The 21,768-nt window shown below is 49.8% G+C and overlaps 9 protein-coding genes across 9 annotated transcripts; 3 read left to right on the top strand and 6 right to left on the bottom strand.

Moving 5' to 3' along the window:
• Window positions 1-956: 956 nt before the first annotated feature.
• On the top strand, window positions 957-3,356 carry MAA_08053 (pyranose 2-oxidase; the record flags this gene model as incomplete). The annotated part of the gene is made up of 6 exons (XM_007826051.2): window positions 957-1,126; window positions 1,347-1,356; window positions 1,422-2,162; window positions 2,245-2,841; window positions 2,935-2,990; window positions 3,065-3,356. 6 exons carry the CDS (start codon window positions 957-959, stop codon window positions 3,354-3,356), a joined length of 1,866 nt encoding a protein of 621 aa, XP_007824242.2.
• A 706-nt stretch (window positions 3,357-4,062) lies between these two features.
• On the bottom strand, window positions 4,063-5,833 carry MAA_08052 (Cytochrome P450 CYP5328A1; the record flags this gene model as incomplete). Its single annotated transcript, XM_007826050.1, has 2 exons — window positions 4,063-5,304; window positions 5,405-5,833. 2 exons carry the CDS (start codon window positions 5,831-5,833, stop codon window positions 4,063-4,065), a joined length of 1,671 nt encoding a protein of 556 aa, XP_007824241.1.
• A 1,121-nt stretch (window positions 5,834-6,954) lies between these two features.
• On the bottom strand, window positions 6,955-7,298 carry MAA_08051 (uncharacterized protein; the record flags this gene model as incomplete). The annotated part of the gene is made up of 2 exons (XM_007826049.1): window positions 6,955-7,237; window positions 7,294-7,298. The coding sequence occupies 2 exons, from the start codon at window positions 7,296-7,298 to the stop codon at window positions 6,955-6,957; spliced, it is 288 nt and encodes a 95-aa protein (XP_007824240.1).
• A 513-nt stretch (window positions 7,299-7,811) lies between these two features.
• MAA_11161 (F-box domain-containing protein) lies at window positions 7,812-8,159 on the bottom strand (the record flags this gene model as incomplete). The annotated part of the gene is made up of 2 exons (XM_011413127.1): window positions 7,812-8,080; window positions 8,129-8,159. 2 exons carry the CDS (start codon window positions 8,157-8,159, stop codon window positions 7,812-7,814), a joined length of 300 nt encoding a protein of 99 aa, XP_011411429.1.
• A 3,267-nt stretch (window positions 8,160-11,426) lies between these two features.
• Window positions 11,427-12,540, bottom strand: MAA_08050 (Extracellular membrane protein, 8-cysteine region, CFEM; the record flags this gene model as incomplete). The annotated part of the gene is made up of 3 exons (XM_007826048.2): window positions 11,427-12,112; window positions 12,170-12,292; window positions 12,378-12,540. The coding sequence occupies 3 exons, from the start codon at window positions 12,538-12,540 to the stop codon at window positions 11,427-11,429; spliced, it is 972 nt and encodes a 323-aa protein (XP_007824239.2).
• Window positions 12,541-13,995: 1,455 nt separating this feature from the next.
• Window positions 13,996-14,796, bottom strand: MAA_08049 (uncharacterized protein; the record flags this gene model as incomplete). Its single annotated transcript, XM_007826047.1, has 1 exon — window positions 13,996-14,796. The coding sequence occupies one exon, from the start codon at window positions 14,794-14,796 to the stop codon at window positions 13,996-13,998; it is 801 nt and encodes a 266-aa protein (XP_007824238.1).
• Window positions 14,797-15,890: 1,094 nt separating this feature from the next.
• MAA_08048 (Major facilitator superfamily domain protein) lies at window positions 15,891-17,547 on the top strand (the record flags this gene model as incomplete). Its single annotated transcript, XM_007826046.1, has 2 exons — window positions 15,891-15,995; window positions 16,090-17,547. The coding sequence occupies 2 exons, from the start codon at window positions 15,891-15,893 to the stop codon at window positions 17,545-17,547; spliced, it is 1,563 nt and encodes a 520-aa protein (XP_007824237.1).
• Window positions 17,548-17,626: 79 nt separating this feature from the next.
• MAA_08047 (hydantoin racemase) lies at window positions 17,627-18,453 on the bottom strand (the record flags this gene model as incomplete). Its single annotated transcript, XM_007826045.2, has 2 exons — window positions 17,627-18,280; window positions 18,343-18,453. The coding sequence occupies 2 exons, from the start codon at window positions 18,451-18,453 to the stop codon at window positions 17,627-17,629; spliced, it is 765 nt and encodes a 254-aa protein (XP_007824236.2).
• Window positions 18,454-18,770: 317 nt separating this feature from the next.
• Window positions 18,771-20,141, top strand: MAA_08046 (actin-related protein 2; the record flags this gene model as incomplete). The annotated part of the gene is made up of 3 exons (XM_007826044.1): window positions 18,771-18,792; window positions 18,907-19,326; window positions 19,411-20,141. 3 exons carry the CDS (start codon window positions 18,771-18,773, stop codon window positions 20,139-20,141), a joined length of 1,173 nt encoding a protein of 390 aa, XP_007824235.1.
• Window positions 20,142-21,768: the final 1,627 nt, after the last annotated feature.

The following is a 21,768-nucleotide window of genomic DNA, read 5'->3' on the forward strand; positions in this document are numbered from 1 at the left end:
TAAATTTAATATATTTTTTTAAAAAATATATTATTAAATAAATAGAATAAAAATTATTTAGAGTAAAGCATAGCAGGATAAAAACTGATATAAAACTAAGAAATCGGCTATAGCCCGGCAGTAGTAATAAAGCAGCCGTCAATCTGCAGCTATACCCATGACTAGAGTTGCATGTTTATCGGCCAGATATTGACTCAGACTGCCGTCAGTGCCTCGCTGTATCAGCTCATCTACCGCCGTGTCTCGACCATGGCAGAGAAGAAGCCGGCAAGCATGTAACACGAAGTGACATGTAATCTGCATGCATGAGTCGAGTTATGGAAGAGCTGGAAGTGGCGGCGAATCTTATTGCGGGGATCAGGAATCTGACGTGTTATGTTTTGGAACAAGAGTCAGGTCGCTGCAGAAGGTTTGTCTTCCAAGTTCTTACAAGAGGCCAGCCACGTCTATCAGCCGCTTATTCTGACACATCTATCTAGGTAAAAACTCATCTCATGGCAGAGGACATGTACATTGCAATCCAGGCTCGCAAAAGAGCCCACACCACTCACTCAGCTGTTTATTCTGTGGTTTGCATCTAGGTGAAGAGTCAGTTTGCTGCAGTGAATGTGCATTCTAGATTCGTACAAGACGTCAGCCATGTCCAACAGAGGCTTGTTTTGTAGGCTGTGGCTGGCTGAATTTTCGATGTTGGTCGCAATTTTCGATGTTGGTTGCAATTTTCAATGTTGGTTACAAGACCAAAGCTTGTCGAATTTATGCTTTCTCCTCGGATAAGCACTGTGTGCTCATAATCACACCAGAAAGCTACGACTTTGCCGGATATAAAGTCGATGGCATTGCCTGTTATCAAACTGGGGCGCCAACCTACAACCATAGCTCTCTTGGTAGTTTAAAAACTTCAATTCCTTTTTTTTTTAAAAAAAAGCATATATTGTGAGGATTATAACATTACAATGCCTACCAACCAGACGCAAAAAGAAGAGAAGCCAGCATTGCCAGTCAAGGTCGATGTTCTCATCGTGGGTTCGGGGCCTATCGGCGCCGTCTTTGCCCGTGAGCTCGTGAATGCTCAGTTAAAAAACAGGGAAGATTTACAGATTCTCATGGTCGATGTTGGACCACAGTCAGTTGAATTTTCCCATGTCCCCATCATTTTCAAGCCATGATACTCATGCTCGACTTCTTTTTCCTTTTCCAGGGATTCGTTCCGGATCGGCGAGCATAAAAAGAATAGCGTTGCTGTTCAAAAAGATATTAGTCTCTTTACCAAGTAAGGATCCTTCCCGGCCATGGTACGAGCCACGATGACGACCTCTGGGCTAATATAAGGCATTGGTTGATAGTGTTGTCAAGGTTTGTCGACAACGAGTTCCAAAAAAAAACCTGTCAAGGATTCATGTTTACTTACATTGCTACAGGGCCAATTGCAGCATCTATCGGTTCCCACCGGAGATATTGCCACCCAGTATATCAGAAATGGCCAAAACCCGGCGCAAAAAGCAAATGAAAATCTTGCCGAGGCCGCTGCAAGCCGTGTTGTGGGCGGCATGGGATCGCACTGGACATGCTGCACGCCAAGGCAGCATCTAGACGAGCAGCAGCCAGGTTTCACGGAGGTCTATAAAAATTATGATCGTGCCGAGCATCTTTTCAACACTACAACAACAGCATTTGATCACTCGGTTCGGCAGCACCTCATTATGCATACCCTGGAGAAGGCTTTTAATGATCGTCCCATCAAGGCCATGCCCCTTGCATGCCGTCGGAATAAGAGCCCGGACAATACAAACTACGTCGAGTGGACGTGCCCAGCGACGATCCTTGATTCCGGCGTGCGCGGACATCGGGAAAAGTTGTCAGATCCCAAGTATAGCAAAGTGCCGCCGACACGGGCCTGGGAGCGTGACCCAATAACTTTGAATGACAAGTTTGAGGTGTGGCCAAATACTCAATGTGTCAAACTGAACCTGGCTGAAGACAAGGACAAAAATGTCAAAGTCGTCAGTGCCAGTCTGAAGCATTTACTTACAAACGCCGTGTACAATGTTACAGCGGACAAATTTGTCATCTGTGCCGGCGCTGTCCTTACACCAGGCATCCTTTGGAATTCAGGCTTTACAACTGACGACAAGAAGCCCTCATATTATGTGAAAGAATTGGTATGTACACTTTTACAGACTGACCGCCTCCTAGGTGACCTTTATTCTACTCCTGATACCGACTGCTAACACCTCCAAACAGGGCAAGAACTTGACGGAGCAAACCATGGCTTTCTGCCAGGTCGAGTTGTGGAAGGAGCATGTCGAAAATGTCATGACTCAACCCCCTGTGGTTGATGAGAAGCCTTTTGACCCCAAGAATCCTACACGCCGTCCGGTAAAAGATACCAATATCACCAACAAGCCAAGAAAAGAGGACCTCCCGAAAGTCTGGGGCGACTTCTGGAATACAACCGCGCCCAAGTATTGGATTGAAAGAGAGAAAGCAGAGAAAAGAGACGAACAGCAAGCCAATGCTTCGTGGGTGGCGCTCAGGACCGAGTTGAAAGACAAGGTCGCCAAACATGTCAAGACTTTCCAACTCGACCCGCTGCCCTTTCCTGCCGACGACCCAGACCCCCAATGCTACTATTCGTATGTATTTACGGACACGAAGAGCAAGACTAACAAGCGCTGGCACACTCAGATTCACCGGGATGCTTTTGGCTACGGCCAAGTCCCTGCAGACATTGACCAGCGCAGAGTCGTAGACCTGCGTTGGTTCGGGTATACCGAAGAAAACGGCCACAACTGCGTCGAGTTCTCAACCAATAATCGGGACGAGTTTGGAATGCCGCAGGTGAGCATACAAATCCTCCCATCCTTGCGGCTTGAGCTTTTCTGTCGCGCCCACGGCAAAAGCAAAACTCACGTTGAGCTAACTCATCTACAGCCAACATTCCACTTTACAGAGGACAAGAGCCAGCGACAGGCGGACATGCGGGCGGAGTAAGTTACCAAGAATATTATAATCTCCTTGTTTGCTTGTCCCCCAGGTATACTCCAGACTAACTCCGGGGTAGCATGGTAACGGTGGCCAATAGACTTGGCGCCATAATCAGCAAGGAAGACGTGCATAAGAACATGCCCCAAGGGTCCGCCCTGCATATCTGCGGCACATACAAGGCTGGCATCGGTGACAAGGCCGACGAGAGGAGCGTGGTCAATCAGTATGGCCAAATGTGGAAGCATCCAAACGTGGTGCTCGGAGGGTGTGGTGTCATTCCCAAGGCGAATGCTTGCAATCCTACCCTTACCGCTGCTTGTTTTGCCATTCACGCAGTCAAGAAAATGGTCGAAGACCTTGATAAGTAGCTGTTTCAGGTCATTTTCAACATTCACGTCGCTCGTTTCTACTGAAGTCTTCTTCTGGGGCTGAGAAGGGACTTGTTATGTCTGGCCCCATGAGCTTGGAAACAGTTCGTCCTGTCGTTGACGCTGAAATGCACAAGGAAAATTGAAATCCAGTATGAGAATCTTTCAAATACATCACTCGTTTATTCAAGTCTCTCGGTCGTCTTCTCATTCGTCATGTCCGTTTCTCCATTGTTGAGCACGTTCCTGGCTGGACTAGCTTGAAAGCCACTCAAACCCTGAGTTTTACTGCTGGCCTGACATATACAATGGATAAGATAATGTTTGACTGTATCTTACACAACAAGTGATTTCAACACTGTGCCATGGCGAAGCTAGTTTTCAGTGTGGCAGTGCATGTCCATTCCTGTAGGCAAGTATAGTAGAGGAACCAAGCACGGGATCGATCATCGACTCCTTGTAAATCTCGGTAGATACAATGGACTGAATTGCTGCTGTTTCAAGTTCCAAAGTACAGTGTTACGGAAAGAAAGCACCAGACTCTACTTGAACAGCAACTGTAGCCCCTTATATTCCCGTGGACAGAGACTATGGAAAAGAGTTGCCATTCATCTATTGCCCTAGAAGTAGTTACGTTAGGCAATTCGGGTGCCATAAATCTGATTAATTACCGCCTGGCTGCTTTTGTATCCTGAGACAAGGCTTGCTACGATTCCCTCGTTGACCAAACAAGCGGCGCCTTCTCCGGATGCAGCATCTGAATCAACAACACCATGGCAGACTCCTCCTCAATAAGGTCGAGGACTCTCCTGCGCGCGCCCTCCATCGTCTCCCCTTCAAAAACCACCGGGTCTACACGCCAATCGCGCAAGAGCGACGCCATGGTAGCCACAAACTCGACCTGCGAAAACTTTCTGCCCGGACAGTCGCGCGCACCCTCCGACCAGCCAATAAATGTGCCGCGTCTCGGCTGAACAAACACTTCGGCATCCAAGTCTGTCCCCTCGCCTTTTATAAAGCGAGACGGCCGCCAGGTAAGCGAGTCTGAACCCCACCATCTGGGATCAGTCTGTAGCGAGGAATACGCCAGGCATATCATGGTGTTGGGCGGGAGGACAAGTGTCTTGTCCCCGACATCTAGAGTTTGCGCCTTGTCCCGCGTCCACTTGGTGACGGGAACAGGGGTATACAACCGCATGCTTTCGTAAAGGACAGCCAGACAGCGCTTGAGCCTAGGAAAATCCGTCGTGTAGTTCCATTCGTGCGGCGGCCGGTCGCCCAGCACATGACGGAGTTCCTCCGACACCCAGTCCTGCACTGCCGGGTTGGACGCCAGGAAATACACGGCAAAGGTGAAGACATGGGATGCTGTGTCGTGGCCGGCAAAGTTGATGACGAAGATGTTTCCGTAAATCTCCCGCTCCGTGAGGCCCTCGCCCTGCTTGGCATCAAGCGACGCTTTGGCGAGGGATGACAAGAAGGTACGCCTGGTACCTTCGTCAGACGTGCCCTCGGCAACCTTGCGCTTCTCCGACTCGTACATGTCCGTCATGGCCCTCTGGAAGGCCTTGACGGCCTCTCCAAGTTGCCGCCATTTGAACGGCAACCAGGGCGTGTTTGTGAAGAACTTGGGCCCCATGGCAATGAGCAGGATGCAGTTTTCCAGTATCAGCTGGAGAGAGTCCTTGTAGCTCGCTGCAGGGTCGGCATGCGACGTTTCCTCGTAGCCTTGGAACTTGAACGACTTGCCAAAGCCAGCCTTGGCCAGCACACCGAGCGACAGGCCGCGGAGGTCGTCGGCCGTGCTTCGTACCAACGGACGCGATGACCAGCACCGAATCATGTCGGTTGCCTGCGATATGCTTTCGGACCAGACAAGCTCGTTGTAGCGCTCATTGAAGCACGAGGCCATGAGCTTTCGCTGCTGCACCCATCGCTGGCCCTCGACCTATTTGCACAGTGAGCAAGCCATGGACCAACAACCAAAATGTATAAATGGGATTCACTCTGCAGGGTTTGGCATTCGGGATCAACAAGAGGAGACGTACGCTGCCGACGCTGGGGCCAAAAACATCAAGGACCTGAGTGAGCTCGACGCATCGTGGAAAGTCGTCCCTTCGGCGAACGATTTCCATGACGATCTCCGGATGGCCGACATACAGCCAGTTGCGGCCGGGCGTGACCAGCATGAAGGCATCGCCCAGTTCATGGTGGGAGTAGTATCGGTCGTGCAGCTCCCAGCCCATCCAGTTGTAACGCGTAAAAGCGCTCTCGCCAAAAACGAGCTTGACATAGCCAAGAACCTTTCTGTCAATGAGCATCCAGAAGTGGTTGAGATGGCTGATGGGGATGACATGGAAGCGAAGGCCGATCTTGCGAGCGGCCAGGTAATTGCGGAACAGAGAGTAGCACGACGGCACAGCCACCGCGCCGAGCAGCAAGAGGCAAGCCCACAGGACGATGGGAATCGGGTTCATGCTAGACGAGGTCAGAGAGGCGGGCTCGCGGACGGTAATGCTTCATGTAGCAGCTAGATGGGTGGTGTTGATGAAAAAACCTGGGCCAGGGGCGAGGCGACGAGCTGATCGGGGCACGGACATCGAAGTACTGCTAGTGGCCGTTATATGTGATTACATGCATGAGAGTACTATTGTAACTGCACATGGCATTGTCCATGAGGGATGACGGATGCAGAATTCCAAACTGCACAACTGGGGTGGACCAACAGCCGCATCATTCCGTTGCTACCCTGCTGCAACAGCTCTTACGTTGTCGAATTGGGCCGTAGCATCATTTAACGGTTTGAGCCGGCGCGGGTGTCAGACAATACGACGTAAGCCTACCTGGTCGACGTCAACGTCGCAGCATCACGGCCCCAGTCAGGACACAACCAACGCGCTGATTTCTCGGCAAGCCATCATCCGACAGTTTTCATTGGTGGCTGTTTATTGCAGGCCAACACGGGGGGCTGCAGAGCACAAGGTACATACATATACTCCGTACATGCTGCATGTCGTGCCTTGCCATGGCTGCAGGGTGGAATATCAACTTGTCAAGTCACCATCTGTCCATCACACAACACCACGCGGGTAACGGGATAAGCAGAGCATGGCCTAGGGTCTACCATTGGCCTCTTTCTCACTCGGGCTGACGCTGAAGCCTAGCCTTAACACTCTGGGGCACACATCAACCTGTATGCTGTGTGACGCGAAAGTCAACCTCCTTTGTAATGTGGTTCGGCTGCGTGTGAATCTGGACCCGAAATTCGACGCCGTGCGCTCGTAGCAACTTCTCGTTGGTTTGCGAACCGGGTTTCTGTTTAATCGTGTCGAGGCCACAAAGAGCTGGCGAAAGGCAGCCGCACACAAGACTACGACGCCTACGTTCTCACGAGACATTGGTTAGCAATGAGACCGGGCAATAGGCAGCGAGTAAACATACACAGGAACGACTGGAGGGAACTCCAGAACCACAGATACGTGCTGTCGGGCAACCCGTTGGACTTTTGCGTAGCGCCAATGTCGGCTGCTCGAGCTATGGCTGCGGCCTTGGTAATGATGGAGAGGGAGAAGAGGGCAATCTTCTTGCCCAGACGAAGCTAGACATTCCACAGCAGAAGAATGGGACGAAGCATGGCTAGTTCCAGCGCTGTCAGCTCTGCTTGCTTCGTCTCTTGGGACCAGCGAGCAAACGTACTCAGAAAGTCGGAAAGCACATGGAGTGCGCAGTTGACGTCCGGCGTAACCATGAGAAAACACGTCCCAGAGGCATCCCGGTGCTCGGTTGCCGCGGCCTCCTCAGGACCGGGTTGAGGGGGGGAGGGGGGCTCGGCGGTGTGGCGAGCTCGGCGCGCTGCTGCCTTGATAGTGAATGTTCTTTGACTATGGACGTGTCAGTGGCAAGTCAATTTGTTCTCAAAAGCCAAAAGTGCACTCACGCCATGTTGTAAGTTTGCCGCCAAAAACATTGTATTTGATGTTTGGATGAAGAGGAAAGGAGAAAAGCCCCCAGGTGCCGTCTCCAGTTTGTCTGCATGGACAGCACTAAGCGAGATTGTGGGAAGTCGCGACCAGACATCTGGATCTGCTTTGCCAATAAGCTGAATACGGATAATTGGTGGTTAAGACTTAACTAATAGTATTCTAATAACCCAGGGGATATACTAGATTAGATAAAAGCAGGATTATATTCTGGGATTTTTATTATTATATTAATTATAAAATAAAATAATTAATAATTAGTATTAATTATTAAAATATAATTAAATAAAAAATAATATAAATTTAAATTATATTTTTATATATTTTTATATATTTTTATATATTTTTATATATTTTTATATATTTTATATATTTTTATATATTTTTATATATTTTTATATATTTTTATATATTTTTATATATTTTTATATATTTTTATATCCCCTCTAGAAGAGGTAAAACCGCTAATACAGATTTATTTGGCAGCTTTGGCCTTGTAGGCCTTTTTGGCCTTTTTGGCCTCTTTGGCCTTGGCTTTGCTAGCCTTGTTGGCCCTTTTTGTGGCTAGTCTCACAGCTTCCTTGGTGCTACGCTTTGGTTCAGCGTTTTTGGAGGCCTTTTTTTTTAAATTCCTGATTATCTTTGTAACCTCTTTGATTTCCTTAGAATTAGGATTTTTGGCCTTGAGGCAGGCATCCCTTCTGTTGCGGAGGGCTTCTAATCCGTTGATAGCTGCGTTGCCCACTGGGCCTTGTTAGCTTTGACCCTTGAAGGTTGTAATAGGCAACCTACTTGTGTTGGGCTTCTTGTCATGCTTGGTCATCTTGTTGTTGTTGTTTGTAGATAGCTGTGGTGGATGTCAGCAAGTGCTTGTGGGAGATGTGTGTGTGTAGGAGCAGCGACTCACGATTGGTTGTGTTGGGTCTTGATAGCAGAAGAGGCAGATGACTTGGATGCAGGATCGACTCGGAATACGGGAGAGGGCAGACCTTGCAGATATATACTGCGTGTGTGGGCATTTTAGGTTTTCGGCGTGACTCGGCGTGAGTCACGGCCGCGAAGTCACGATAACATACAAGGTTTAACTACATGACAGTAGCTGAGGCTATCGTGAGGTGGCCGCGGCTAGCGGGCCACGGCGCGGCACTAATTGTGCTAAGATGGTCTACTTTTCTAGTTTCTTACTGTCCTTGGCCTGGTACAGCCTAATACTGTTTTAGATTTTACGCTTGCATGATACTAGTATTATGCGTGTAATTTCATTTGACTACAGAGCGAATTAACCAAACATTAATATATTTTTATATATTTATATATTTTATATATTTTTATATATTTTTATATATTTTTATATATTTTTATATATTTTTATATATTTTATATGTTTTTATATATTTTTATATATTTTTATATATTTTTATATATTTTATATATTTTTATATATTTTATATATTTTATATATTTTTATATATTTTATATATTTTTATATATATTATATTTAAAATAAAGCTAAATACTTTTAAAAACTAAAAATATATATTATATAAAAATAATACTTTTAATTTTAATAATTTAGTTTATTTTTTTATTAAATATTTATATAAAAAGTAGTTCTTTTATTTATTTAATATTAAACTTAAATAGCTTTTCTAAGGTATTTTTAAGCTGTTTATAAGAAATTCTTTATTAATTTACCAGAAAATTAGCGTAGTAACTAGTTCTTTTTATTTAAGTACCTCCAGATATTCTTATATAAATTAATATACTTAAAATCGATAACAAGTAACGAATCGGCTTATTATTCCTATTCTCCTTCGCGTAAGTACAGAGACAAAAGCCTCACTTTCCCTCCCGTATTTTCTTATATTTGCCCACGGCCAGGACGTAGCATTTTCTTTTACTAATTGTTCTATTCCTCGCACAGGAGCATTACACACGAACAAAACACTTGCTACTGGTTTGTAGCCCACATTGTGTACGATAAGGAACTTCTCGACATCGCAAGGGAGGAGACGAAGCCTGCTTAGCAGTCGGGCGAGCTGGACGTCAAGCATCTCACATCCGACTGCCCGTGGCTCGATGCAATCTTGAGCGAGACACTATGTCAGTGGACCAACACGTTTGGCTGGCGCGTCGTCAAGGAGAAGACGGTGATCCGCAGCAAAGAGATTCAGTCCGGCACGCCTGCCATCATCCCCATGCGGGTATTGCAGACCAACAAGAGAGTTTGGGGTTCCGACGTGGAAGAGAGGGTTACTGAGAAGTTGATTTGACCGTTCTTTTAAAACTGTACAGTCTCTTGTGGAAATATGATGTGTATAGTGCTGCGATTCTGCGGGGAATCTAAGCATGTAGATCAACGGCTCGTATGGAAAGAACAGATGGGCATTTTTTGCTGTCATAATGGTAGCAGTTACCAAAGACTGCATGTATTAGTCGCGTTCACCAAATGTAAACAGGCATGTTACGTTTTCGAAATAGTCTTGCCATTGGCAGATATGGAATTGAGGAGTGGAATTGGCCCCTGACTAAACATGTCTAGCTGCAGAATTACAGCCTGTTTCATCTCAATATGGAGCATTAATATATATTCTTCTTCATATTGCTTAAGAAGTCTTATATACTGGCACTCAATCAGATGCCCATCATCCTCCTCATTATCTAGAAAACCACTTGGCTGCTTGACTTTTCGACAGCGAGCGCTACAGGGTCATTCTGCCATTATATTACAATACGTTGGTGTTTTAAAATCTTGTATATGTGTGAATCAACGGCTTCAGATGCAACACCACGGTATTATTCAAGCCGGTAGCGCGAATGGCCATCCCCGGGAGCTGGGGATGTTCAGTTGGATAATATACGGCCATTCTTTTTGTCGCCGTTGCAATTTCTCCATTTTTCCTGTGCAACTTTCCATTCTATCTGCAGTCTCTCAGAAGAAAGCCCGGAGGCCCTCATAGAGCAAACCCGCGCGGCGGAATGTGGGATGAACGAGTCGTAATATTATGTAAACACACATCGCAAAGCAGTCTACACATTAATCCTTCATTGGTAGTCTAGCTGGAACTCAATTGCGCCCCAAATCATTGGCCGTCAAACTCCTAGAGGCGGAATCTGCCCCGCCTCAGCAGCCCCTACGCTGCGGATAATGCCGGTATCGCAGAATGGTCTGAAAAGCCTCAAAAGCTTCACGCCACAGCCCTGCTAAAGCTACCATGGTTCACTCGGCTAAATCTCATTACATACGTAGTAGCCGTATAGATGACGTTACTAAAATTCCTATCTGGATAGGCTCATTGCCCAGGACAAGTCTGCTCTTTACTACTTGCAATGACCAATGACTGATAACCTAGACGTGTTGATAATGCCGCTCCGTAGCAGCTGTCCCGTATAACCCCGTATCTAGTCCCGTTAAGCTCCCGCCGTTTTGGGACGATCCGGAAAAGAAATGCGGCAAGAATCAGCGTCCGCCGTCGGCATCAGACAAGGTCAGTTTCGGCATTCGAAATGCTGACGGCAGCCCCCATCGCCAGGGGCAGTTGCATGACGCTAGTTTCACCTCTGTGTAGAAAGAAAATGTACCCTTTAGTATTGACCCCCTTGCCATGTATTCCTCCAGAATCCTGTTGGTCTCTGAGGAATCCATCAACGGGTGGATCATGATGGTCGCACTCTCTCACCATGTAAACATGCTAAACACATACGTAAGGAGAAGTCTCATTGCGGCATCTACACTCTACAGTCGTCCAAAAGAATATCAATACTTGATTGCGGAAGGCTCTTGCCCGTATTCAAGGCTTCCTGGCCAGCAGGAGGCGTTCCATGTCTTAAATATCTCGACTCATGGGTAAAATGTCGCGGCCACATGCGCACCAGAATCAGACGAATGCTCGGCAGACAGGTGCATATTATGCCGACGTCGATTTCTATCGTTGACCACCAGACAACAATCCACACGTCCCAAGTTGGATTTGTGGAGCTGTCAAAATAAATGAGCGTATGCAGTCGCAAGATGGATATAACGGTGATGCTGAGTTTGAGAAACGCACATGTCAACAGACGAAGCCAGTTGGCGCGCAGGTAGAGATACTTACAAGGTCCCCATGAAGAACATGATGGCAACTCCCACCTTTTGTTTCCAATGCAGTCTAAGTCGTGGCACTTGACTAAGCGGGATGAGTATCATCCAAGCGTCGAGGGCAATGCTCAAGGCGCCGTTGCTCCATCCCCAAGCGTTGCGATCGATGCAGTGGCCAGGCAGCGAGTGATCAATGTACTGGGTCCATGTGTAGCTGATTGGCGTGCACTGAAAGATGGCCGTAGTAACGAACGCGATACCAAAGGCGACATTGAAAAGAGCTGTTGCCCATAACAGCCGCCGGATAGTCGTCCCCGGAAAGATGCGGAGATAGAACAGTGACAGGCTCAGCTTTACGAGCGATACCATGGCCAAGTAGAGAACCTCGTCAATGAGAAAGAACTCGATAAAGGTAATTATGTCGTCTGGAGTCAGAGTCCAGATGTCTCTGCCAAGTCCATAGGCGGCTAAGCCGTGAACATTGATAGTTATGCTTGGTACATTAACCAGAAATGCCATGAGAATGGCCCAATCATCGTAACCTAGTCTGTTGTCATGGCAGAAGAATACCTTGTATATGATGCGTACTCCAACAAAAATGCTAGACGTGACGCCCACGGAGATGGCCAAGGCACTATATTCGGAAGACCTGTCCCTCGTAGGATGGCCACATGCCGTCTCGGTGAGGTTCTTGGTGACTATTAGTGGTATTAGCGCCACAATGAGAACCAAAGACTTGGGGGATAGGTAGTTACATAAAGCCTCGGGAGGGCTACAGGAGTTCAGGATACACGGTGTAGCCAGCCCCTGAATAAGGTCGTAGTTGGCCGTGGCACAAATACAAGCAGCATCTGCGATGGAACAGGTCGAGTTGGAGACTGCGGGAATCAAGCAACCAAGCTAGTTTCATATGTGCCCTGGTAAGCTGTCGGAAACACTACTGTTGGTAGAAAAGCTACTCACAGCACAAGTTGGTAGTCTTGATATGGTGTCGGAGAAGGAATCTGGAACTAGCACCGATGCACCCTGCTGACTTAACAACAGTAGCAGAGCTGTGAGAAGCACCGTCAATCTGGTCATGCTTGTGGAATATGGAAACGCGGGACAATGAGGTGTTGATGTTCATCAGGCCAGAAGCCGGCGCTTGCTCTGTCTCTAATAAGACGGCTTGAGGTTTCGCAAACTCAAGCCCTTGGAGGTTAGAGACGACGATATATACCCAGTGACATCAGACGCCCCATACCATCGGAAGCTGTTCGTGTCTAGCGCCGATCCGAAGGGGGCCTTTCTCCAACGTCGTGGCGTTTGCGTTGTGGCTGCGTGGACAAGAAGCCTCGTGGTTTCTCTTTGACTCGGTGACCCTCCAAATACAGTGCAGATCTCGTCAGCGGCTAAGAACAGTGGGAACAAAGGAGCTCTTGGCTCAGCCAAGGTCCTGTGAGAGGTGACGGCCATGGGAAGCATTGCCACTCATGTCTGCATCCAGGCACTCTGCACACACAGCGTTCCATCGCCGGTGAATTGCTCGGCGGGATGACTCTTTTCGCTAGGTACACTATATATCACGATACATATACATTGATATTGCAATATATTATAATCTATTAGTATATACGTCAAAATAGGTGAACATACTCTACTATACACTACCTTACTATATCCTGGGACAGCTTAAACGCAGTAAATCGTAGGGGGGGCAAGCGGACCTAGCAAAAAGAATAAGCCCGCCAAACAATTCACCTTGATCGGCTCGGGACCAGCGAAGAATCTATGTCCGTATTCCTGGCGACTGGACGTGATTGGTGGTGTTGGCTGGAGATGGCGTTATTTCAGCCAGGGCTTGCGTCGAGAGATGCTGGCTCTCACACCTCCACGACCAGAACAGCGCCATGGCATTGTGCCCGGGCGGGAGGCGATTGGTGGGTTAAACGCCAGGATCGGCATTACAACTCTTCTGAAACGAACTTGACTGGGTGGCCGATGAAGGCATGAATCGTTGTCGAAAAGGAGGCACGGCATCTGATGAACCACGGCAAACAGCTTTGCTCTGACTAGCGACGGATGACCTCATGTACATACAACAGGTCCCGGGTTAAACCCCGCACTTGGCAGGGTGTCAAATGACAGCAAATGAGAGAGGCTATTCATTTCCCCGGCAAAGTGTCTGGTGGAATTACACGGCAATTCCCGAGACAATGGCTAAAGACTTTGAAAAGTTTCTCCACATGGCAAAAAGATGCCCCTTGTTTCCAGGCATGTCCACCTGCGATGAACCAGAATTTGACAATAAACAACTGTCTAGCTATAGGCCGGGATGAAATACCAGCTATGCTAGTCCCCTAGTAGCTGGTAGAGATTCTAGGGTTGACCCTGACCCTAACCCTAATTACATCGTGTTGGAATGGTTGCTGGGACTAGGCGACAACTTGCGGCAGCGTCTTTATCCGTGGCAAAGATTTATTTTTTAAGTCTGGTTTATTAAATCCAACTTCTAAGTCTAGTATTCAGCACTTGAAAACATATACTAGCCTCAATTCAGTAGACTTCCTCTGGTATGCCATCTATCCCGAACGCGTGCCGGTCAATAGCCACTTCCCTCAAGTATAGTCTTGAATCTTGCCAATAGGGAGGTTTCTTGGTCGTCCGAGACACTTGAATTCTTAGGCCACGGCCACCAGCCACGGAGCGGCATACCGTCGTAGATTGCATTAAAATTTCGCTCAGGCTCCGCTCGATTATACATATAGGCCAATTTTTCGTCTCGAGTAAAAGCAGCCGTACCAAGAATATTATTAACTGAGATAGTCTGGATGCGAAATCGACAAAGGGGCTTGATTCCACGTGAGACGACAAATAATGTTGCCTTCCACTGGGGATTCTCAGCTAGGTCAATAAGCTGGAACCTGCGAGCATGTGTGAAGCCCCAATCTTGAAGCCTTAGCCCCCAATCTTGAAACGCTGGCGGCATTGATTGTAAATCATCGTAAAAGCAGCAGCCACTGAGATCCACATTGTCTTGCGAGCAATACAGGCCTTGCTTCATAGCTGCTGGCAGGTCCTTGACGCGGAAGATTATCGCTGCTACCCAGGGTCCATCCTTGTGAATCTTTTCGATGTCCCCTTTCTCTGGGCAAAAGTTGACGTCTTTTTGCATTCTGATGTCTACATATCCACCCTTGAACTCGGAGTCTTGATGGGCATTGTATTTGCCGTTGATGTGATTAGAGTTGGTATAGGAAGGAGGAGAAGGGGTAGAAGGAGAAGGAGTAGAAGAAGGAGGAGTAGAAGAAGGAGGAGTAGAAAGAGGAGGAGTAGAAAGAGGAGGAGAATTAAAAGGAGGAGAAGTGAAAGGACGAGGGGTGGAATCTAGCCATGACCTCATGTTGGTCAGATAGAGGTGCGATATGAGTTTCGTTTCTGTGGATGAGACTGATGTCGTTGAATAATCGACCACAATTTTCGGTCTTGTCGCAACCAAGTGCTAGTCTCTGAGCGGTTATTGAGGAAATTTTCTCAAGGAGGGCCAATGATGTTTTATACTTGGTGTTGAATTTTCTACCCTTGGGTGTGGCGTTTTTAAGCTTGACCGTGGTAACTTGATCTAGGTTGACATGGTGTTAGTCGTAAACCTTCAAGTGTGTCTGCGCCTGGTTCGCCTCGCCTGTTCCAGATAGCACCGTGCCAAAATGCTATACGGTCTAGTGCTGCCTCGTACCGTAAATTTTAAATTTAATGGACAATGTTGAGCTGTAAAGATGGGGGGAGATGACGCACGCGTGGCTTGCCGACGCAGCACTCTGTTTGTTCCGTCAAGGCCGCCATCAAGGCCAAGAAGCTCCTTGTCACCACCTCGTCAAGATAAACTTTGAAGAGGGTAGCGCGACTTGGTGGTACGTATCATCCATGGTTTTATCATTTTTTCTCAAGTACAACATTGTGTCAAGTCCCTGCAACACAAATTCAAAGTCGAGAACAAGCACGATACAAGTATCGTGCAAGCGTAACATCTGATAACACAGTATTGGGCTTTAACAATCCAAGAACAGTAAGAGGCCAGAAAAATAGACCGTCTGCCCATCGATGGCACTATGATATGAGTGCCGAGCCAGTTTCGCCACCAACCCGCCGTGGTGGTTACTGCTAGTCGGACCGAATTCACATCTTTTCCGTGGTCACAGAATGGAGGGACTCCTGCCGGCCTATGATTTCGATGAGCTGTCTTGTGACAAGTGATGGGCTCTTTGGCGCAATGGCTGCCAGGCAACGTTGTTGAAGGGCCCAGATGGCAGATGTCGTCCAGACATCTGGAGTCTGGACTCGCAATGCCTGTCGATACTTGGTCCAGTTTAAGTAAATAGTGGGTCCCTTGACTAGCGACATCGGGAGGCCCACTACACTTAACCGTGCCCACATGGATCGCGTCCATCATCTCCATCGTCACCATCATCACCATCATCTCCATTCTCACGACTGACAATGGCGGGACGCGGCATCCGGCAGTGCCTACACGACATCACCGCTTATCTGATAGTACTCATCGTCGTCGCCACCCTTGCATCGCTGCAGTTTGGCTTTCATCTAGTAAGTGTCGACTCTACGACTGTTGACAGCTGTGGCCACTCCTCCAGAGACGCCATCATGACAGCTCTTGGATCACCCAACTAACCATTCCCAGGCCGAACTCAACGCCCCTCAAGATGTCATTACCTGTCAGAAAAAATCCATCTCCACTGCCTCCCGCGTTGCCGGCTGGATCAAGGAGGCTGCTGGCAAAGCTGACAGGACCGGAGGGTCTTCTGGCTGGCTACCAGAATGTATCCCCATGAGCGAAGCCGCCTTTGCTACCGTCTCTTCCGTCTTCACCGTCGGAGGTCTCGCTGGCGCCCTGGCAGCCGGCCCGTTTGCTTCAAAGCGGGGGCGACTCCCTGCAATGAGAACGACGGCCTTGCTGTACATTGTGGGCGCTGCCGTCGAGGCCTTGGCCGGCAGCGTCGTCGCCATGTCTGTTGGCCGTCTTGTTTCGGGTCTTGGAGCCGGAGCTTCCACAGTCATCGTGCCCCTCTACATCAGCGAGATTTCTCCCCCCGACGAGCGAGGGCTATTCGGCGCCATGACCCAAGTTTCCATCAATGTTGGCATCATCGTCACCCAGACCTTGGGGTACTTTCTGAGCTACGGCCACGCCTGGAGATGGGTTCTTGGTATTGGTGTTTGCATCGCCACGACCCAGTTTCTCGGCTTATTCGTCGTTCCCGAAAGCCCTGCCTGGCTAGCTGCGCATGGCGATCCTACCAAGGCCAAGATGACGCTGCAGCGCATTCGGGGGAGCGGATTCAATATCCACGAAGAAACCTCACATTGGGGCGCCGGTGGCGGTAGTGGTGCCACATCTGCTCGAGAGGCAGAGGAAGAAGGTCTTTTGGGTCAGACTGATGGAACTGCGCCACTGTCTCCTACCGCCTCTGGCTCGACTCGACACATGGGTTTCATGGAGGTTGTCAAGGACGTAAAGACACGGCCTGCCATTATTGCCGTCGTCGGAATCATGATAACGCAGCAGTTTTGCGGCATCAATTCCATCATCATGTATTCTGTTTCCCTGCTCGCCGATTTGCTCCCGGTTTCTTCTGCAAAGCTCACCATCATCATCTCGGCCGTCAATCTCGGCATGACCATTGCTTGTGCCCCGTTGCCGGATCGTCTGGGCCGCAAGAGGTGTTTACTCATCTCCATCGTGGGACAAGGTTCGAGCTCGCTAGCCTTGGCGCTCTCCATCGTGTTTGGTGCCAAGGTCCTATCAGCAATTGCTGTTCTTGCCTTTGTAGCCTTCTTCGCTGTTGGCCTTGGTCCAGTGCCCTTCATCATGGCGTCAGAGCTCGTGGGACAGGAGGCTGTTGGGGCAACTCAGAGCTGGTGCCTGGCCGCCAATTACATTGCAACATTCATCGTGGCTCAATTCTTCCCCATTATCAATACCGCATTGAACAAGGCGTTTGGCGGAGCTGGGTGGGTGTACTTCCTCTTTGCCGGGCTGGCTGCGCTGGGTGCCTTGTTCGTCGGTGCTCGGGTACCTGAGACGAGGGGGAAGAAGGATGCCGATGAGGTTTGGGGACGAACACGCCGTTTGGATTAATCGAGAAAACAAGTTTTGCCTTTTTCCTTTTAGCGACTGATGACGTTCATTTTGTATTCCAAAACTTCTAGTATAGCGTCTATTTAAAGGTTTTTGCGGCATTTATGCTCTGATGCAGTTGCATAATACCTGCCTTGACACCATCCACAATGTACAGCTCCCCGGCTCTCTTCTCCCCGTATACATCTTTTGCGGTGGACCGAATAATGTCCTCCAGCCCTGCCATGCCTCCGCAGCCCATGACGACACAAGCAATTTTGCCCGATTCAAGGAGGCCTTTGGTGGCCAGGCTCAATTTCGTCTTTACCTCTTCCGGTGGGACGGTATGGAAGTCGCCTGCCGTCAGGCCCGACGAGGCCACACCAGCAAACTTGGTACTGCGGCCTGTTGCATCGACGCCCAGGAATTCGTAAACGCCATCGGAGAGATGTTTCTCCCAAAACTTGCCCGTTGTCACGATGCCCCATTGCTCACCGGGCCGCAGCAGAGACATGGCAGTCAAGATGCTGGCTTCAAAAATGCCCGTCACCGGCCCGTCAAACCAATTTGACAGCTCTGGAACGAGGGTGTGGACGCTGAAACAGGCCACCAGGATGGCATCCCAGTTATTGCGGGCAGCATCTGCGGCTGGCAGCTCGCTCAGCACGACTTTTGTGCTGGCTTGGATGTCTTCACTGTTGTCGATGCTCGGTGGAGCTCTGGAGCTGGCTGTCATGGAGCGTATCTCTACAGACTCGGCGAGAGTCAGCATGTCCCCTATTCGTCCGCATTTTTGTGTGTCGGTAGCATTCATACATTGGATACGGGTGTGGATTTGGCAGCCTGGACCATCCCTCTGGTCATGGCCTCGGAGGAATTGGGGTTGAGGAGCAGTATGCGCATCTGGGGGGACGATTCTGAATCCATTGTTGGAAAAGCAGAGTATCTTGTTCCAAATCTTGCAAAGTATCTGCTGTGCAAACTCTAGTCAACAAGCTTGCCCAGGGTTATTTGTAGCTCATAATCTCAAACACTCACGCTGCCCGGGATGTCACTCGCGGGGATATCACGTGACCCGTCTGGTTGTTGCTGAGCCACCTCTGACGACAATCGACTCGAAAACCCCCACTATCCTGGGTGCTGACGACGTATCTCCATCCCGGGCACTTCGAGCTGCCCACAACCACCAACTCCCTAGCTTTGGCCTCGTCAACACCCCGTCCTACGGTTGAGCTGTCGCGAAGATGGCCAACACTCCACCCATTGGTACGTTCTCCCTCCTGTTTTCGCCAACCACGAGCACGTCCGGCCTGCTACGACGAAGCTCAGCTCTCCTGGAGAAAGCAAGCCGCAGCTAACGCAAGTTACTCCGCACGACAGTCCTCGACGGCGGCACCGGCTTCCTCAAGGTCGGATATGCCGCACAAAACTTCCCCGAGCACCAGTTTCCCTCCATCGTGGGCCGACCCATTCTGCGATCGGAAGAACGGACCGACAGCAATGTCGTCATCAAGGACATCATGTGCGGCGACGAGGCGGCCGCGGCCCGTACCATGCTTCAGATCAGCTATCCCATGGAAAACGGCATCGTCAAGAAGTGGGACGATATGCAGCACCTGTGGGACTACACCTTCTACGAGAAGCTCAAGGTGGACACGAATGGGCAGAAGATTCTGCTGACGGAGCCGCCGATGAACCCGCTGAAGAACAGAGAGCAAATGTGCGAGGTCATGTTTGACCGGTACGGGTTTGGGGGCGTCTACGTGGCTATTCAGGCCGTTTTGGCCCTGTACGCACAGGGTACGTCGTGCTGATGCGATGGAGGCTACGTGCGGGAGGGGGGGGTTTGATTTCTCTCGTGTTTTTACTGACTCTGCAATGTAGGACTGAGCTCGGGTGTCGTTGTCGACTCGGGAGACGGCGTTACACACATTGTTCCAGTGTACGAGTCGGTTGTGCTCAACCACCTCACCAAGAGATTAGACGTGGCCGGCCGCGACGTGACCCGCAACCTCATCAAGCTGCTCCTCCGCCGCGGCTACGCTCTGAACCGGACGGCGGATTTCGAAACTGTCCGACAGATCAAGGAGAAGCTGTGCTACGTGTCATACGACCTGGAACTAGACAAGCGGTTGAGCGAAGACACCACGGTCCTTGTAGAGAATTATACCCTGCCCGACGGGCGTGTTATTCGAGTGGGCAGCGAGCGATTTGAAGCTCCCGAATGCCTGTTTCAGCCTCACCTTGTGGATAGCGAATCCCCCGGGCTGGGCGAGTTTCTGTTCAACACGATCCAGTCGGCCGATGTGGACATTCGCGCTTCTCTGTTCAAGGCCATTGTCTTGTCAGGAGGCAGCAGCATGTACCCCGGCCTGCCGTCAAGGCTGGAAAAGGAGCTGAAGCAGCTGTGGCTTACGAGGGCTCTGCAGGGCAACCCCGAGAGGCTGGGCAAGTTCAAGGTGCGGATAGAAGACCCGCCAAGGAGAAGACACATGGTGTTCCTTGGAGGTGCGGTGTTGGCAAACATTATGGCTGACAAGGAGAGCATGTGGGTGACCAAGGCTGAGTGGGATGAACAAGGGCCTCGGGTGCTGGAGAAGCTAGGCCCGCGATAAGGTAAGGAAAAAAAAAAGAAGTCATCATTTGGCGAAGCAATAGTAGAATTGGTTGTATGGCGGCTCATGATGAGTTGATTCGTTACATAGCGCAATAAACTTGGCCCTGGGTGGGAAAGTTGATTGACTGCGTAAAGTGCATGTGTGGTGCCGTCATGTAGGCTGCTGTGTAGCCAATACCAGGCTTGGTCAAGGCATTAATGTCAACCGAGAGTGGTGTGATGCCATATTGACGAGTTGGAGCTGAGGGTGGTGTCAAGTTCAGACGTCAAACATGGTTAAGATGTCGAGAAATTAAAATGTTCAAATGCACTCGGTTCTCGGCAGTGCAGTCGAGGATGTCGTGCATTTCTTGGCGCGGCTGCTTAGTCATATTGGTCGGCACTTGTTGCTTTTAGCATGCGACGGGGGCATTCGGCAAAGCTGGCCCTGCCACACCGAGACAGCTTGCTGTCGCATCGCGCATGTCGATTGTCAAAACTTCCTTCTCATGATACAGAGGTGGCAAATCGGTCCAGATTCGCGACAGAGACAGTTCCACTTGGGCCGACGCGCAGCACCGTCGTGCCGTCTCATCTCCACGCCTGGATCGGGGGATCCATGGCCGCCTCCGCTGTCGACGCCCGAACCCTGGCAAGTCAACAAGCAAATGAGCCATTGATACAAGTTTATTATTCACACTTGACTCTGAAGCGACTCGATCGTCGGGTATGCGCCAGCAAAGGCCGTGATTGATTCGCCGCTCGCCACTGGCCGCTCGTCATTCGTCACGGCACGGCACGCGCACGGCACAATAGCCTTTGTACGATATACTGTTTCATCGCTTTTGGAAGCACCCGGTCGGTCAGGCTCGTGCGAGCACCCCGGCGCCAGCTTGGTTGAGGCTGGAATACCATCGCTGCTTGTGCCATCGCGAATGGTCGCGCCGCGGCGGCATCCGGCAACTTCTGTTCGACACACTGCTCGTCTGGCCTTTTGATCTCGTTCTGCTCAACGCGTCCTGACTCGAAGCGTCCTGAGGTCGACAGTAGCCGGCGAGGGCGACTCGTACGTGCCCGTTCTGTCCTTGTTGCTTCCCGCCACCCGGCGTTGCATCGGCGGCATGAGCCTGACGAACCCGCCCACTGGCCCAAACGCCAATGCCATCAGTAGAAACCAGTCCCTTAAACGGAGTGTCCAGGATGCATTTGCAGGTACGTTGAAACAGATTCATTTCTCCGCGTCGTCTGTCTACGGGCTCCGTCTCCATCTCCATTTGCCCACAATTCATGGCGTCTGTTGCTCCGCTGGCCCCATGCCTGTGGCGTTGGGCGAGAGAAAGTAGCCGACATTGCAAGCGCAAGGGCGCAAAGGCAAGAAGCCAAAATTAAAAAATTAAAAATTAAAAATTAAAAAACGGGGGGGATTCTCGGGCCGGGCGGCTCTTGTCTGGGCGTTGTCTGTTCGTTGGGCCGAGTTGCGGGAGAAGTGAGAAGTGGCATCTTGAGACTCGGGGAGCCAGACCGCTTGGCTATTTTGGCATTTTGCCCCATTCAGGCCGATTTCCCTCGGCGCCTCGAGCCTTTGTTGAACTTCCAGTCCGTTGCTTTGCGCTCTGCGTTCTGTTGTGTCCATGTGCATTCCCATG

This window comes from Metarhizium robertsii, assembly GCF_000187425.2.
Source record: "Metarhizium robertsii ARSEF 23 chromosome Unknown MAA_Scf_4, whole genome shotgun sequence".
In the NCBI taxonomy this organism is placed as follows: Eukaryota; Fungi; Ascomycota; class Sordariomycetes; order Hypocreales; family Clavicipitaceae; genus Metarhizium; species Metarhizium robertsii.